Raw genomic sequence first — 16,669 nt, forward strand, 5'->3', positions numbered from 1 at the left:
GGTATAGGTCTTTCACTTCCTTGGTTAGGTTTATTCCTAGGTATTTTATTCTTTCTGATGCAATTGTGAATGGAATTGTTTTCCTGATTTCTCTTTCTATTGGTTCATTGTTACTGTATAGGAAAGCCACAGATTTCTGTGTGTTAATTTTGTATCCTGCAACTTTGCTGTATTCTGATATCAGTTCCAGTAGTTTTGGGGTGGAGTCTTAAGGGTTTTTATGTACAATATCATGTCATCTGCAGATAGTGACAGTTTGACTTCTTCTTTATCGATCTGGATTCCTTGTATTTCTTTGTTTTGTCTAATTGCCATGGCTAGGACCTCCATTACTATGTTGAATAACAGTGGGGAGAGTGGGCATCCCTGTGTTGTTCCTGATCTTAGAGGAAAAGCTTTCAGCTTCTCACTGTTCAGTATGATGTTGGCTGTGGGTTTTTCATATATGGCCTTTATTATGTTGAGGTACTTGCCTTCTATACCCATTTTGTTGAGAGTTTTTATCATGAATGGATTTTGAATTTTGTTGAATGCATTTCAGTGTCTATGGAGATGATCATGTGATTTTTGTCCTTCTTTTTGTTGATTTGGTGGATGATGTTGATGGATATTCAAATGTTGTACCATCTTTGTGTCCCTGAGATGAATCCCACTTGATCATGGTGTATGATCCACTTGATGTATTTTTGAATTCGGTGTGCTCATATTTTGTTGAGTATTTTTGCATCTGTGTTCATCAGGGATATTGGTCTGTAATTTTCTTTTTTGGTGCGGTCTTTGCCTGGTTTTGGTATTAGGGTGATGCTGGCTTCATAGAATGAGTCTGGAAGTATTCCCTCCTCTTCTATTTTTTGGAAAGCTTTAAGGAGAATGGGTATTATGTCTTCTCTGTATGTCTGATAAAAGTCCACAGTAAATCCATCTGGCCCGGGGTTTTGCTCTTGGGTAGTTTTTTGATTACCGCTTCAATTTCATTGTTGGTAATTGGTCTGTTTCGATTTTCTGTTTCTTCCTTGGTCAGTCTTGGAAGGTTGTATTTTTCTAGGAAGTTGTCCATTTCTCCTAGGTTTTCCAGCTTGTTACTATATAGGTTTTCATAGTATTCTCTAATAATTCTTTGTATTCCTGTGGGGTCCGTTGTGATTTTTCCTTTCTTGTTTCTGATTCTGTTGATGTGTGTAGATTCTCTTTTTCTCTTAATAAGTCTGGCTAGGGGCTTATCTATTTTGTTTATTTTCTCAAAGAACCAGCTCTTGGTTTCATTGATTTTTTCTATTGTTTTATTCTTCTCAATTTTATTTATTTCTTCTCTGATCTTTATTATATCCCTCCTTCTGCTGACTTTAGGCCTCATTTGTTCTTCTTTTTCCAGTTTTGATAATTGGGTCTTTAGACTATTCATTTGGGATTGTTCTTCCTTCTTTAAATATGCCTGGATTGCTATATACTTCCCTCTTAAGACTGCTTTTGCTGCGTCCCACAGAAGTTGGGGTTTTGTGTTGTTGTCATTTGTTTCCATATATTGCTTGATCTCTGTTTTGATTTGGTTGTTGGTCCATTGATTATTTAGGAGCATGTTGTTAAGCCTCCATGTGTTTGTGAGCCTTTTTGCTTTCTTTGTACAATTTATTTCTAGTATTATACCTTTGTGGTCTGAGAAGTTGGTTGGTAGAATTTCAATCTTTTTGAATTTACTGAGGCTCTTTTTTGTGGCCTAGTATGTGGTCTATTCTGGAGAATGTTCCATTTGCACTTGAGAAGAATGTGTATCCTGCTGCTTTTGGATGTAGAGTTCTATAGATGTCTATTAGGTCCATCTGTTCTAGTGTGTTGTTCAGTGCCTCTGTGTCCTTACTTATTTTCTGTCTGGTGGATCTGCCCTTTGGAGTGAGTGGTGTATTGAAGTCTCCTGGAATGAATGCATTGCATTCTATTTCCTCCTTTAATTCTGTTAGTATTTGTTTCACATATGTTGTTACTCCTGTATTGGGTGCATATATGTTTATAATGGTTATATCCTCTTGTTGGATTGAGCCCTTTATCATTATGTAATGTCCTTCTTTATCTCTTGTTACTTTCTTTGTTTTGAAGTTTATTTTGTCTGATACTAGTACTGCAACACCTGCTTTTTTCTCCCTGTTGTTTGCATGAAATATCTTTTTCCATCCCTTGACTTTTTATCTGTGCATGTCTTTGGGTTTGAGGTGAGTCTCTTGTAAGCAGCATATAGACGGGTCTTGCTTTTTTATCCATTCTGTTACTCTGTATCTTTTGATTGGTGCATTCAGTCCATTTACATTTAGGGTGATTATTGAAAGATACATACTTATTGCCATTGCAGGCTTTAGGTTCATGGTTACCAAAGGTTCAAGGTTAGCTTCTTTACTATCTTATGTCTAATTTAAATCGCTTATTGAGCTATTATAAACAGAGTCTGATGAATCTTTATTTCTCTCCCTTCTTATTCCTCCTTCTCCATTCTTTATATGTTAGGTGTTTTATTTTGTGCTCTTTTGTGTTTCCTTTGACTGCTTTTGAGGGTAGTTGATTGTATTTTTTTTGCCTTTAGTTAGTATTTGATTGTTCTACTTTCTTTGCTGTGATTTTATTTTTTTCTGGTGACAGCTATTTGGCCGTAGGAGTGCTTCCATCTAGTAGGCAGTCCCTCTCAAATACCCTGTAGAGGTGGTTTGTGGGAGGCAAATTCCCTCAACTTTTGCTTGTCTGGGAATTGTTTAATCCCTCCTTCATATTTAAATGATAATCATCCTGGATACAGTATCCTTGGTTCAAGGCCCTTCTGTTTCTTTGCATTAAATATATCATGCCATTCTCTTCTAGCCTGTAAGGTTTCTGTTGAAAAGTCTGATGATAGCCTGGTGGGTTTTCCTTTGTAGGTGACCTTTTTTCTCTCTCTGGCTGCTTTTAATACTCTGTCCTTGTCCTTGATCTTTGCCATTTTAATTGGTATGTGTCTTGGTGTTGCCCTCCTTGGGTCCCTTGTGTTGGGAGTTCTGTGTGCTCCTGTTGTTTGAGCAACTATTTCCTCCCCCAGTTTGGGGAAGTTGTCAGCAATTATTTCTTCAAATACACTTTCTATCCCTTTTTCTCTCTTCTTCTTCTTCTGGTACCCCTATAATGCGAATATTGTTCCATTTGGATTGGTCACACAGTTCTCTTAATATTGTTTCATTCCTGGAGATCCTTTTATCTCTCTCTGCTTTCCTGTTCTCTGATTTCTATTCCATTAACGGCCTCTTGCACCTCTTCCATTCTGCTTTTAAGTCCTTCCAGAGATTGTTTTATTTCTGTATTCTCCCTCCTTAGCTCTTGCATATTTCTCTGCAAGTCCGTCAGTATGGTTATTACCTTTGTTTTGAATTCTTTTTCAGGAAGATTGGTTAGGTCTATCTCTCCTGGTTCCCTCTCAGGGGAGGATGTCTGTGTGATTCTTGTCTGGATCAAATTCTTCTGCCTTTTCATGGCGATAGAGGTAGTCGTGGGCAGTTGGCGTGTGTGTCAGCTGGGACAACAAAGTCCCTTCCTGCTTGCTCCTCGCCTCCCTCTCCTGGGAGAATAGCGACCCCAAGCGGCTTGTGCTGGGCAGCTGCGTGCAGATGGGGTCTCTGATTCTTGCCCAGGCCACTGTGGAGGAAGCTCTGCATGGCTGCTGTGGGCGTGGCCTGTCTCAGGCTGCTGCTCCGCTATGGCCAGAGGGGGAACAGGCAGGAGGCTGTTTATCGCCGTAAGGGGCCTCAGAGCTGCGCTGCTGCCCAAGGGGCTAGGGAGCCCGGAGTTCCCCAGGATTCCCAGCTGCTGGGCTGAGTGTGCCAGGACACTTCTGTCCAGCTCTGAGGCCCCTGTCCCTTTAAGACTTTCAAAAACACTCGCTTTTCTTTTGTCCCAGGGGTGCCGGCTGTGGGGACCCGCTCGCAGATTTTACTGTTCTGATTCCCTAGTATCTAGCACACCATACACTATGTGTCTGTGTTCCCTGTGCGGATGACTAGGGCTGGGTGTTTAGCAGTCCTGGGCTTCCTCTCCCTCCCCGCTCTGACTCCTCACCTCCCGCCAGGGAGCTGGGGTGGAGGACACGCTCAGGTCCCGCCGGGCCATGGCTTGTATCTTACCCCCTTCTTGAGGCACTGGGTTCTTGCAGATGTAGATGTAGCCTGGCTGTTGTCCTGAATCTTCTGGTCTCTCTTTTAAGAATAGTTGTATTTGTTGTATTTTCAAAAAATATATATATGGTTTTGGGCGGAGATTTCCGTTGCCCTACTCACGCAGCCATCTTGGCTCCCTCTCCTTCATTACCTTTTTTAAAATAAAAAAATCTACATTTCCTTTTAAGAATGTCACATAGGATACCTTCTCCAACTTACAGCCACATCTACTGAAATATCTCATAATCCCTCACTTTAGATCATCTAACTAGTTGTTAACCATCATGTTCCCTTTCTTAGTCTTTTCAGGTATGATTCCAGAACCATTTTGATTTTGGCAGATAAGCCTTTCCTCTATCCAGCAATTTCATTGTTTTAAGGAAAATTTGAAAAAGTATTTCCTTAACACAACAATGTTAGAACATGTTTTTTTTCCTTTTAAATCACAAATAGTCAATTCTGGCATCTAGTAGTCTGGTCAGTTGCTCATTTTGGCTTAAGAGTTACCATTTTGTGTTCTGTACATAATGTATCTCTTCTGAAGAATTAAAATGTAAAAAATATGTCTTTAATATTGTTAGCATTTGTAATGACTAAAATACTTTGTGATCCTTGAGAACTTCTATATTATAATCAAAGGGGACTTTTAGGGCTGGTAGAGATTTCTGCTAAATCAGAGACTCATAACATTTTTATATATTTAACTTTTACATTGAATTCATCTTTATTTAGTTTTGAGGCTTTGTTTTTAAATGTGTGCTATAAGCCCAGGCTTGGGGAAGAATACTTGAGATGGCATAATTAAGCTTTCTGTTCTGTTATTGAATTAACTTTTGGAGCAGCTATTTGAATTCTAAAAGCTTTTCTGAAATTTTTGAAATTTGGTGTTAATGAACCATAGATATTTTCTGACATTTCCTTATAGAGAACAAAAGAAGGCTAGTGATGAATTTATAGGAGTCAGATTAAGAGTTTATATTTTTGTTTTTAACTTTTTTCTTTAATAAATATACATACATACACACACACACACACACAGTTACATTAGAGGTTCAATATAGCTCTCCTAGATTATTACATCTACACTACAACTATTATTTGAATGGCACTTTATAATTTGCAAAGTGATATCAACCCATTCTTATTTAATCCTTACCATGGCCTTGTAAAATGTTGTTATAATCCCTACTTCCAGGTGAGAAAACTGGGTCTCAAAATGGTTCACAGATTTGCCTGATGTAGTAAAGCTGAAACTCAATCCTAGACCTTTGGACTTATTCTTTGCTTTCTTTCCAGTATTTCATGCTTTTTGAAATACTTCAATACTTTCTAAAGTATATGCATTTTCCATACTAATAATTGTAATTCTTCCTGTGCTTATAAAGAATAATTACTCAAAGACATCATGTATATAGCCAACTGCAGCTCAGCACATTGTGAGTTATTTAACTGCCTGTTAAACAGACCTACCTAATGGGAGTGTCAGAGGTACCCGAACCCAACGTATCCAAAACTGAACTCACCTTTAAGGGGTGGGGGTTCTTGCAGGGTTGTGCGCTGAGATGTAGCAATGCCCAGGATATAGGAGATCCTTGCCCTCGTGAACTTACATGGCACTGTGTGGAGCCAGTTGGGGAGACAGATACGAAATAATTATTGTGTAAATGCTGTAATTGAGTTGTGGTGACTGCCTGGAGGAAGGGCAGAACTAAGAGCCACTTAACAAGGATACCTGACCTACTACTGAGCTGGGAGGCCAGAGAAGGCTTTTCAGAAGGAATGATCTTTACAACCAAGATCATGAGAGCAGGAGCTAGCTGCCTAGGCAGATGAGCAGAGAGGCGGGGAAAGACTGCCCTGGGAGAAGAAATAGCCTGTGTCAAGGCCTAAGGCGGGAAGTATCATGATGCGTACATAGTCAGAGAGCCAGAAGAGGGTGAGGATGGCAACGAGATGAGGGTTCGGGGAGAGCAGGAGAGACGAGCCCAATGAGGGAGGCCAGGGCCAGGTCATACAGGGCCTAGTAAGGTACTTTAAGCATTTTGGATTTTGTCCTGAACCATGGGAAACCATCAAAGGATTTTAAGTGAGATTCCTCCATGATCAAAACAGAAAGGGTTTTTGACATTCTCTTTTGCTGTGAGATTTTCAATGAGACTCTGGTGTATCAGAGGGTTGACTCAGTGAGGCATTTGCACTATAAGGCAGTTACCTTTAACTGTGTTAGCATTTATATTTATAAACATTCTTGAAGTATTCACACCAACTAGCAGTTGGGGAAATGTGGAAGAAAGCAGGAAAACCCCTAAAATCCTGGAGCACTTTTTTCCTCTTACTTTTCTCTGACTTGCCACTCTACCTAAATTTTAAAATGTTAAAGAATCTAGAAGTTTGTAGGTAGTCTTCCTACCCTACAGTCTCTTCCAAGGTAATTGCTCCTCTCACTTCCCATGACTAACAATTCTGGTTTTTCCTCCTCTGCCCAGACCTTTCACTGTGAGCCCCAGACCCATATAGGCAAACACTTCCTTACCATCTCTGTTCGTAGTTCCCAGTCTCTACAAACTCACCATATGTGAACAAACTCATGTTCTTCTTTTCTATACCTGTTCTTAATCTGCTACTAAATCCTCTTTTGGTCTCATAATTCCATGAAGACTTCTGAACTTCTTTGAATCCATCACCTCACTCATTTCCTCTGTCACCACCCCAGTCCAAGCCATCATCCCAGCTGCACTACTCCTGCCTTCTGATCCTCTTCCAGTCCACTCCCCACAGTTCATACACACTTGGGCTGGTCAGTACAGTATGAGGGAGGTAGGGTTTAGCAGAATCTTAGCGATTTTCATGCTTTCTTCCACATTTCCTCAACTGCTAGGTGGTGTGAATACTTTTAAGAATGTTTATAAATATAAATACTTCCACAGTTAGAGATAACTGACTTGTAATACAGATGCCTCACTGAGACAACCCTTTGATTCATCAGAGTCTTGTTGAAAATCTCACAGCAAAAGAGAATGTCAAAACCTCTTTCTGTTTTGACTGTGGAGGAATTGGGAGAACAGGAAAAAGAGTGGGAAAAAGCAGGTGCCTGCAGCCCCCCAAAGTAGTAGAAACATTAATCAGTAGTTTGGGGACCAAAGGACATACCTTTTCAAATAGCTGTGGAGAATGATTTTGAGAATTAAGGGCAATATGTTAATATGAGGAATTTTGTAAAGTGGTAAAGTGTTTGTTTTTATCCAGGGTCATGTAGTGAGTGGCTAGTGGAGTCAGGGACCCAGGAATGGGTCTGGATGAGGGACAGTTATCGCCCTGTGGACACGTCTCCATTTCATATGTTGGACGCCTGCTGTTGCCTCACCAGCTTGATTTGCTAAACAACTAGCATGGCAAGGAAAGTACTTAATCTGGAAAAGGGAATTTCCAGATAATAAAAAGTCAACAATTTAACCCTTTCAGTGGAATGTTTTCACGTATTTTACATTTTCCCAGTCTGAGTGGATTTTATCTTTCTGTTAACTCTTTGAGATCATCATTGGAAGCATTAGTTATTGTATTACCTTGGAGATGCTTGGAGTCCTCGAGGTGGGACAGAGATGTGTGCACCTTGTGAATATCCTGGGATAGTTGTTTTGTCCGTCCACTTCCCTGAGTCTCTCATTATTCTGTATCTCTGCTCTCCATGAGTTGGCTTTACCACATGCTTTTTTCTCTGTTTCTTCTCCTTCTCCTCCATTTTGACTCTTACTGCTTCTTATCTTTTACCTGGGACTTGGCTTTTGTAACTATCAGGGCCAGTGTGTTCCCTGTCCCTCTTTCTTGGTTAGGGGACACTCTGGATACAGTTTTTTGGATTTGAAAGTGTGTAACATCTAGTGACTACTTGAGAAAATGCTAGTGTATGCAAACCCAGTTTCCAAAGTTGAATGAGGAGAAGTTGTTCTTTATGGAAAAATTCTAGCTAATAAATGCAGGAAGAATGATAGAATTAAAAATCATTATTTTATTCCCTTTATTGGAATAGATCATCACTGTATACTAAAATGGTAAAAAGTTGGTGGAACACTTTAAAATGGAGAGACCAGGCTGACTCTCCCAAATCCACTGATAAATGGGAGCAAATAAGAAATAACACAGGGATTAGCACACCTCTCTGTTAAGGGTTAGTGAATGTTTTGGGCTTTGTGGACCATATGGCCTCTGCATCTGTAGTGGGAAAACAGTCATAGACAATACATAAGTGAAGAGCATGGTTGTGTTCTAATACTTTATGTACAGAAACAGGCAGTGGATGGGATTCGGCCTCTGTGCTGTAACTTGCTGACCTCTAATATAATAGGAAGCATATAGCACCACCTATGAAGTCATCTTAGCCAAGAAACTGAACCTGCATCAGATCAGAGCTCCAGGTCTAAATACACTTTTCAGGAAATACAGGGAATAAAGGAATAAGTTTAATGATATGCAAAATACAGACTATGGGGCATTTTATAGGATGAATCATCTGGTTCCTCAAGTAAATCAATGCATGAGAAAGGGAGTGAAAGGGGCTCCTGTGGGGGAAAAAAATCAAGTGTAATGTGTGGAGTTTGAGCTCCTTATAGGAACAAACCAGTTATATAGTATATTGTTGAGACAATCAGGGAAATTTGAATATTAGATGATTATAAGGATACTATTAATTCTGTTACATGTAATATTGGCAAACTAGTTACTCCTCAGCAATGAAGACTGACATGCTTATAGGTGAAATGGCATGATGTCTGCAATTTACTTTAGAATATTATAGTAAACCAGTATGTGTAGTGGGTGGGTAGGGAATAGATGAAACAGTTGGCAAAGTGTTGATAATTGTTGAAGCTGGGGCTGGGTACATGGGGGATTATTCTATTAGTCCCTTTACATTTTACATTTCAAAAGTTTTGTAGCAAGTTAAAATAAATTTGAACATACCCCCAAAGTATATATCAGTGATGGGAGGTGGGTAGGGATGTTGGTTGCATAGAAAAAGAAGAAAGGACCAAGTGTAAAAATTATTTTTCAAATAGGCGAATTTTTGTTTTTACTGCTGGTTATATTCAGTTTGGTAGTAGTCCTTCCTTCCTTAATTTTCTCAGTTGAAGTTCCCTTCTACCACTTGAAAATTATTTTCATATTCTAATTTCAGATAGCAGTCCCTGATTACATGCACCACTGGTACTCATTATGCCATTAGATTTTGTTCAGAAATTGAAATTAAATTACCTGACTAAACTGCTTTGTGATTGCATGGATAAAGACCTTGATTGGATTGTTGGTACTGAGTTTGCTAGCCAATGAGACAAACCTTTTATTTTAAAATTATGAACAGGAAAAAGCACAAAATAATCAGAATGGAGATTTTTTTAAGAAAATGACTGATAGAGGAAGCGTGTCAAATAATTAGTTTGAGAGGCAGAGCAGCGAATCAGAACAAATAGCTGCTTACAGAAACCATTCAGTGGAATGTGAAAATGCATCATCGTAACCTACATTTTTTTCTACCAAGAGATTTGCAGCTGACTATCCGGGTGACTCATTCCTATGCTGGGAGGGTGAGGTAATGCTCTTGTGAGGGCTGATGTCATTTCTCTACCTGAACTGCTTGCATATATCACTTCTTGCAGGCTCTCAAGGAAAAGCACCATCTGCTTTCACATATGCAACCTGAGAGCCTTTACAAAGATTGGCGCAAAGGGCCGCAGCCATGTGGATGACTCATAAGCAGCCAATCAGTGAAGAGCAGATATTTAAATTTTAAAATCATGATCCAAAAATATGACATGATGATTGAGTATTGAATCATAGGCTTTTTTGTTGTTGTTTTGGGTTTTACATTCTTCTCATTGATTTAATGCTGTTGAAGATGAAAGTTTTCAAACAAGGCAGTTTTTTTCAATATGGTCAGTTGTATCAGATTTTCTTATTTAAACCATATTTGTAATTGCAGTAAGTTTGTTTTCTTTTCTACTTGGAAGCAAATCGATCATCCTTAAAGAAAAGATGAATTTAAGTATGTATTAGTTTGACAGTGTTTATTTTCATTTTTTGCACTTAGGAGCCATTGTGTTCCCTATGGACCTGCTAGTGCTTTAGTGGAAAAGATTGTTAATGGAAGAGGAAACAAAGTAAATGTTACCTGTTTTTTTACTACAGACCCTCTAATTCCTCTTGCTCTTCCTTTTAGTGATGTCCACCTGCTTTCCCTGCTTGCACTTGACTAGAACTACTGCAGGCATGACCAGATAACTGACACCAAATTTTAAACTTTATCATAATTTGAATTTGCTGTTTTAGTACCTAGACTAGAGAATACCAACATAACATAGATGATAGAGAATAGAAAATACTTGATTTTCTAACTTACATATAACTAAAAATGGAAATCATATTGGCTACATACTACCTACTGTTAAACTAGAGTATGTTATGTCATGCCCTAAATCTGCTCTTAATAACTTCAAGTTGGACATTCTACAAAAGATAAACTTAATTTTTTGAAAAATCTGTTTTCTGATATCAAGAAATATACAAAAGCAAACAATAAAATAGTACATTAAAACTCTAAGGTAATATGAGGTGGTATTACATACTGCTGTCATTTGAGTTTATTAAAAATTAAGTGTTTTTTCAATACAGAGTAATGGTTGGAATCTTTACCCAGAATTGTGATGAACCTTTGATTTAATGGTATGGCCTTCTGAGTTTCATTACAGAGCTCCTGCAAGGCTCCTGGATACCTCTCTTCTTTTTGACCTCTTACTTGGAAAGAATTTCAAACTACAGAAAGTTGCGCAAATAAAAGTGGCACCCAAACCAAAACAAAGCAAAACAAAACAAAAACTAACCCTTACATATGCAGGTTTACCTACTCCAAACCTTGTTTGGTTTACATTTGAGCTCTCTCTTTCTCTTGCTTTTTCTCCTCTCCCACACCTCCATACATGCTTTTTTTTCTTGAAACATTTGAGGATAAATTAAATACCCATCCTGGCCCTTCCTCTTAAACTGTTTCTCCTAAATTTTTCAGTGTGTTTTTCCTACTGGAGGTATTCTCTTACATAGTCATTATCAATCACAGTACCGCTATCAATTTTGATACTTTAATCAACCATCCATATTCCAATTCATCAGTTGACCAAATAAATAATAATGTCTCTTACAGTGTCTTCCACCCCATAGTACAGCATCTAGTCTAGGGTCAGATAGTACATTTACTTGTCATGTTGGCCTCCTTTAATCTGGATTTTTGCAGGCTTCATCTTTTATGGCATTGATATTTTGTAAGAATACAGTCTCTCTGCCCTTTAATTAACAGAAAGAGAATTTCCTCATTTTGTGCCCGTATTCCTTAATTTTTTGAAAAATCTGTGTTTTTCAGGCTGTGTATTGGCTTAGAAAAATGCATAGGTGATGGTGTCCTCTTAGGGTCTCACAGCTGTCACTCATCGATGCTGTAAATTTTGGTCATTTTAGTCAAGATACTGTCTCACTTTTCCACTATATAGTGACTAGTTTTTTTGATTGCTTGCAACTAATAAGCAGTCTCTGGGAGACGCTTAAAGACAATGCAGATGTCCTGCTCCTCATCTAGCTTTCCACCTAGATTTAACACCATTGTTCATTTTTGCCTGATGCTGTCTTTACTATGATGGTTGTAAAATGCAAACTTCTCTAACTCCAGCCCTCCCTTCATATTTCCAGCAGACACTTGGCATTTTATTGCAGTAAGAGCCCTCCCTTCTCTCCCATATCTTACTGGTTTTATCTACTTGTTATCAGTATGACTCATGATTTCTTTTTTTTTTTCAGTGCTTTATAATTCAGTACTTAATTATGTTGGTGCTTAAATTGTTCCAAATTTGGTCAGTGGCATGCTTCCATCTTTTCTGAGCACAGGCTTACTTTCTAGAATAATGATATGTTAAAGGCTCACCTTGTACCTACCCTGCCCCAACCCTGGAATCAGCCAGGAGCCTTAGAGCCTTTGTGGGAAGTGGAATTAGGTAACAAGATCTGGTCACTAGATTTGAGTGCATTACTTTTACAGCTGTGGTGTAAACACCGTATAGACACAGATGAATACACATTCGTGTACCTGGTAAATACTTCTTAGAGGTACAATAAGCAATTTTTGAGAAACTATTGGTGCCCCATTTTATAATTTATAGTTACAGCAAAAAGTAAATTACAGTATTAAGGAAAGGGAAGATTTTTATCAGTAAGCTTACACTGTTAAAATTTTCTTGGATTTCAAAGCAAAAATGTAAATGATGCTAGCTTGAAGGCCAGATGGGTTTTCAGTGGACAGTGTTGATATACGACTGTGTTCCAGGCTTATGGCATTGACAGTGACATAACTGAACAATAGCAGTACTGAATATCACACTAAAGTAATGATGCCCGATTTCCCCCTATGTAGGGCAAAGTGAAAGACAGGGAGGAAAAAGTTGTTTGAGGTTATGTTTAGAGGACTTTGAATGTCAAGCTTAGTTTCAGGGTCTTTAATAAGAAGATAATAGAAAAGCTGTCAGAGATTTTTGAATAATGTCATAACAAGCTTAACTCCAGCTCAGAGATTAATCTAGAAGATACGTAGAGGTTAGCTTGAGGAAATTTCCAGTTAAGAACTGTAAGAGGCTATTATAATAGTTCAGGCAGGAGATAGAAAGATTTTAACTAGAATAGAAAGAAAGAAGTGTATGGTATTAAGGTAGTGGTTTCATCCTGCCCCCTAGAACCCCAGAGCTAAGGGGCAGCTCTGGGGGAAGGGGAGAATGTGTGAGCCAGGCACGCTGGGGAGTTTTCAAGGAAGTATCCCTTTAAAGAGCAATCTGCTGCTTAAGGAACAAAGAGGCATGTAGAGAAATTCTGTTTTTTAAAAAGTTAAAACCAACATTCGTTTGGAGTTTTGTTTTTTGAGTATACTTCTTTCACGTTTCCTTTTTCCAAAGTTGTGAGCCTGGATGATTAAGGAAATGGTTGTGCCATTAGCTGGAGTAAGTCAAGTTGTATATTTTTCTAAATGCCAAAATGTTAGTGTCACAACGCCACAAACAAACACCTTTTCTCAAGAAACAAGATGATTTTGGCCAAAAACTTCAGAATTAACTCTTTTATTTTGCTCTTTCTGTACAGGGAATCCACCATGAAATCCTATTGGCTTTACTTCCCAGTTATATCCCAAATCTGACCACCTTCAACACCTCCAGTGCTAACCACCCCATTGGAGCCATTGTCCTCTCTCTCTGCTTGCTCTGCATGCCTCCGCCCCTGCCTCTGCAGCCTGCTTCTTTCCCTGTGCTTCCTCAAACAGAGGGCATACTTCCACCTTCAAGGCCTTTGCAAAGACTGTTCCTCAGTGATCAGCATGGTTAACTGTCCCACGTACAGGTTTTGCTCAGGTGTTGCTTTCTCAGTGGGGCCTACACTAAGCTCATTTTGACAGCCCCTTCCCCTCCCATATGCACATTTTCTAGTCATCGTTTATCTATGGCCTTTATCACCTAACATACTCTTTAATTATTCATCATGTTGTTTGTCTTCTGACACCAGAGATTGAGCTGCACAAGGGCACTGATTTTTTGTTTTGTTCTGTTGCTCACTGGTCTGTCCTAAGCAACCTAATCATGCCTGGCCCTCAATAAACATTGTTAAAAGAAGGACAACAACTGAGAGCATAAACTCAGTAAGATTGGTTACCAGGCTTCCAGCTTATAGCAGATTTGAGAAAGTGAATAAAATAAAGGATGGAACTCTGCTTATATCAACCTGTGCTCCATGGATCTGAGGCTATGAAGTAGTTGCCCTGGGTAAAATAGGTCTGGAAAACACTGCATTTACTTCCCTTTATTAGAAAATCATATTGCATATTAGCATTTTAATCACCATAAGAACTCCTGTAGTAACCTCTTCTTGAACTCACTTGATCACAAAACTCTTGGTAACTTACTCATTGTTAAGGGACACCCATGGCAAACTTGAGTTTGAGAAAAACCGTACTAGAGCATTACGTGTAGGCCCAAGAGAGACTGGCAGTTCTTTTAAACTGCTTTTGGTTGGTGAACTGTGTCACTTCTTACGCTGCTCAGGAGGCTAAAGAACATCAGGCTCAAGACTCCAGCGCTTACTACTCCTCTTATAGTTATGGTCCTTATAAAAGTTAGCTCTTGTTTTAGGTATTTGGGAATAAGATGATCATTCCTTCCCTGGATGGAGACCTCTTCCAGTGGGACCGAGACCGCGAGAGCATGGAAACAGTTCCTTTTACAGTTGAATCACTTCTTGAATCTTCTTATAAATTTGGAGATGATGTTGTTTTGGTTGGAGGAAAGTCTCTCACTACATATGGACTCAGTGCATATAGTGGAAAGGTGAGTGAAAAGGTTGAACTTATTTGGGGGACAAATCAGAATAAATAGGGATAGAAGAAATAATTTCTTAAACTATACTATTACTGGTTAAAGTTTATTGTAATTTTCCCACAAGGATATTATTTGTTTTAGTAAAAGAGCTGTGAAATAGAAGAGGGGAAATAATATTAAGAGAAACTAAATGTATCCAACATATAACAGAATAAAAAGCAGAATAGCAGGAGGAAGAGAATTAATAAATGTGGTCTACTGTGTGTCAGGTATGTTTTACATACATTATTTTGAAATTTTCACAGTATTCTTCAGGATTACATATTTTTGTTTCCTGTGGACAGATAAGGAACCCTCTTAAGATGAATAATAATCCTGATAAGAATAGTGGCTACTACTCATTTGCTTACCTGCTTTGATACTATAATAAGAGGATCTAAGGAAAGTTTGTGCTCATTTTAAAGATGAGAAAAGTGAGACTTTAGAAAGTCCAGAAACTTCCAAGGTTAGGTGTGACTTACATCTTCTGATAATAAGGTCATATTGTTAAGACCTAGACTTTCTCTAGTATTAATTCTTAAGATCTAATCATAATCTGCTTATAAGATTGGTCTTGTAATATAAATCCATTATTAGGAATAACTAACTGAAAACATCCTTTTTAGAAAGGTAAAAATCTTTCTTTTAACCCCTTAACACCTTGATGTGTAAATATTTTATGTATAGACTTAAGACTATAACAAGGAAGGAGAAAACCTATATTCTGGCCCTGGAGTGTTTCAGACTTGAACGATTCCTTCTCTGAGCGTTAGGCCCCCGGCACCTGTCTGCTTTTGGGGATGCTTCTCTGCCGTGTCCGCTGCCTGCATCTGCGTTGTACTGAGGGGGCCTTGGGATGCTATCTTTTGCCTTAGTATTCTCATCTGTGAAACCATGGATTTGAACCCTACCGTTTGTTCTCTGGTTTGTCATGCCATTTGCAAATTCTGCTCTTCTAGCAGGCATGCTTCTTTCTGTGAGGATGTTAGTTCAGACCATACTGTCTTTTTCTTTGAATGAAAACTTGAAGGAGGTACTTTAAAATATTACAACTATGAGAAAAGGTTCAAATTTTTAAAAAACAAATACTTGGTTTTCATAACACTTCATTATGTAGAAACCCTGAGGTTGATTTTTTTTTAATTCACCTGAAATTTTATTAATGATACTACTGCTAAGATTCCACTGCTGATTGCCCATTTCCTCCCATATATTACATGGAAATCCTCAAAGTAAGACTATAATTATCTAAATCCTTAAAATCGTTCCCTGAAATAAATACTTATTATTAATTTGTGGTTCTAAATAAGTTATTTTAGGAGTTGTAGTTGGTAATTAACTGAAGCTTCTTAATACTTGGGTACTTCCAACACATTTCATCAGTTTTTTATAAATTGTAGAGATTCTTCTAAGTCTATGGTCTCCTATAACTTGTGTTCCTTGGTAATTCTGCACCTGTCTTTTCAGGTGAAGTACATCTGTTCAGCTTTGGGCTGTCGCCAGTGGGATAATGATGAAATGGAACAGGAAGACATCCTGCTCTTGCAACGCACACAGAAAACCGTTAGAGCCGTGGGACCTCGTAGTGGCAATGAGAAGTGTGTATTCAGATAAAGTGGCTATTGATAATTTGAGGTTCAACAAGACCGAAATTTATGGGATTTTTCTTTTCTTTGTTGAGATTTTCTGAACTATTTTCTTGCCCTAAAAGCATACAGCTCTTTTTTTTTTTTAAGGTGTCATTGATATACAATCTTCTGCTCAGGTCTCACATGAGCAACATTGTGGTTACTACATTCACCCATATTATCAAGTTCCCACCCCATACCCCATTGCTGTCACTGTCCATCAGCATAGTAAGAAGCAGACAGCTCTTTTAAGAGAAATGTAGGCCCTAAATTAAAAATGGACTTGTGATTATTAACAAATCCTGAACAGAAATTCTAACTATGCTTCTGGCTAAGGTAACCCGGAGGAGTCCCATACAATGACTGTGTATTAATGTACTCTTAGGTCAACAGTGTTTTTCATAGCAACCTCACGGATCAAGTTCTTTGCCTGCAGAAAGCTCTCAAGACAAAG

The 16,669-nt window shown here is 38.5% G+C and overlaps 1 protein-coding gene across 4 annotated transcripts in view; it reads left to right on the forward strand.

Moving 5' to 3' along the window:
- Nucleotides 1-16,669, forward strand: part of EIF2AK3 (eukaryotic translation initiation factor 2 alpha kinase 3) — a 66,200-nt gene that overhangs the window by 20,472 nt on the left and 29,059 nt on the right. For all 4 annotated transcript variants that reach the window (XM_036931069.2, XM_036931067.2, XM_036931068.2 and 1 more), the window contains exons 3-4: nt 14,363-14,557; nt 16,055-16,185. In XM_036931069.2, the coding sequence (XP_036786964.2) occupies nt 14,363-14,557; nt 16,055-16,185 (326 nt within the window). The remainder of the gene's footprint in view (nt 1-14,362; nt 14,558-16,054; nt 16,186-16,669) is intronic.

This window comes from Manis pentadactyla, chromosome 2 (genome assembly GCF_030020395.1).
Source record: "Manis pentadactyla isolate mManPen7 chromosome 2, mManPen7.hap1, whole genome shotgun sequence".
In the NCBI taxonomy this organism is placed as follows: domain Eukaryota; kingdom Metazoa; phylum Chordata; class Mammalia; order Pholidota; family Manidae; genus Manis; species Manis pentadactyla.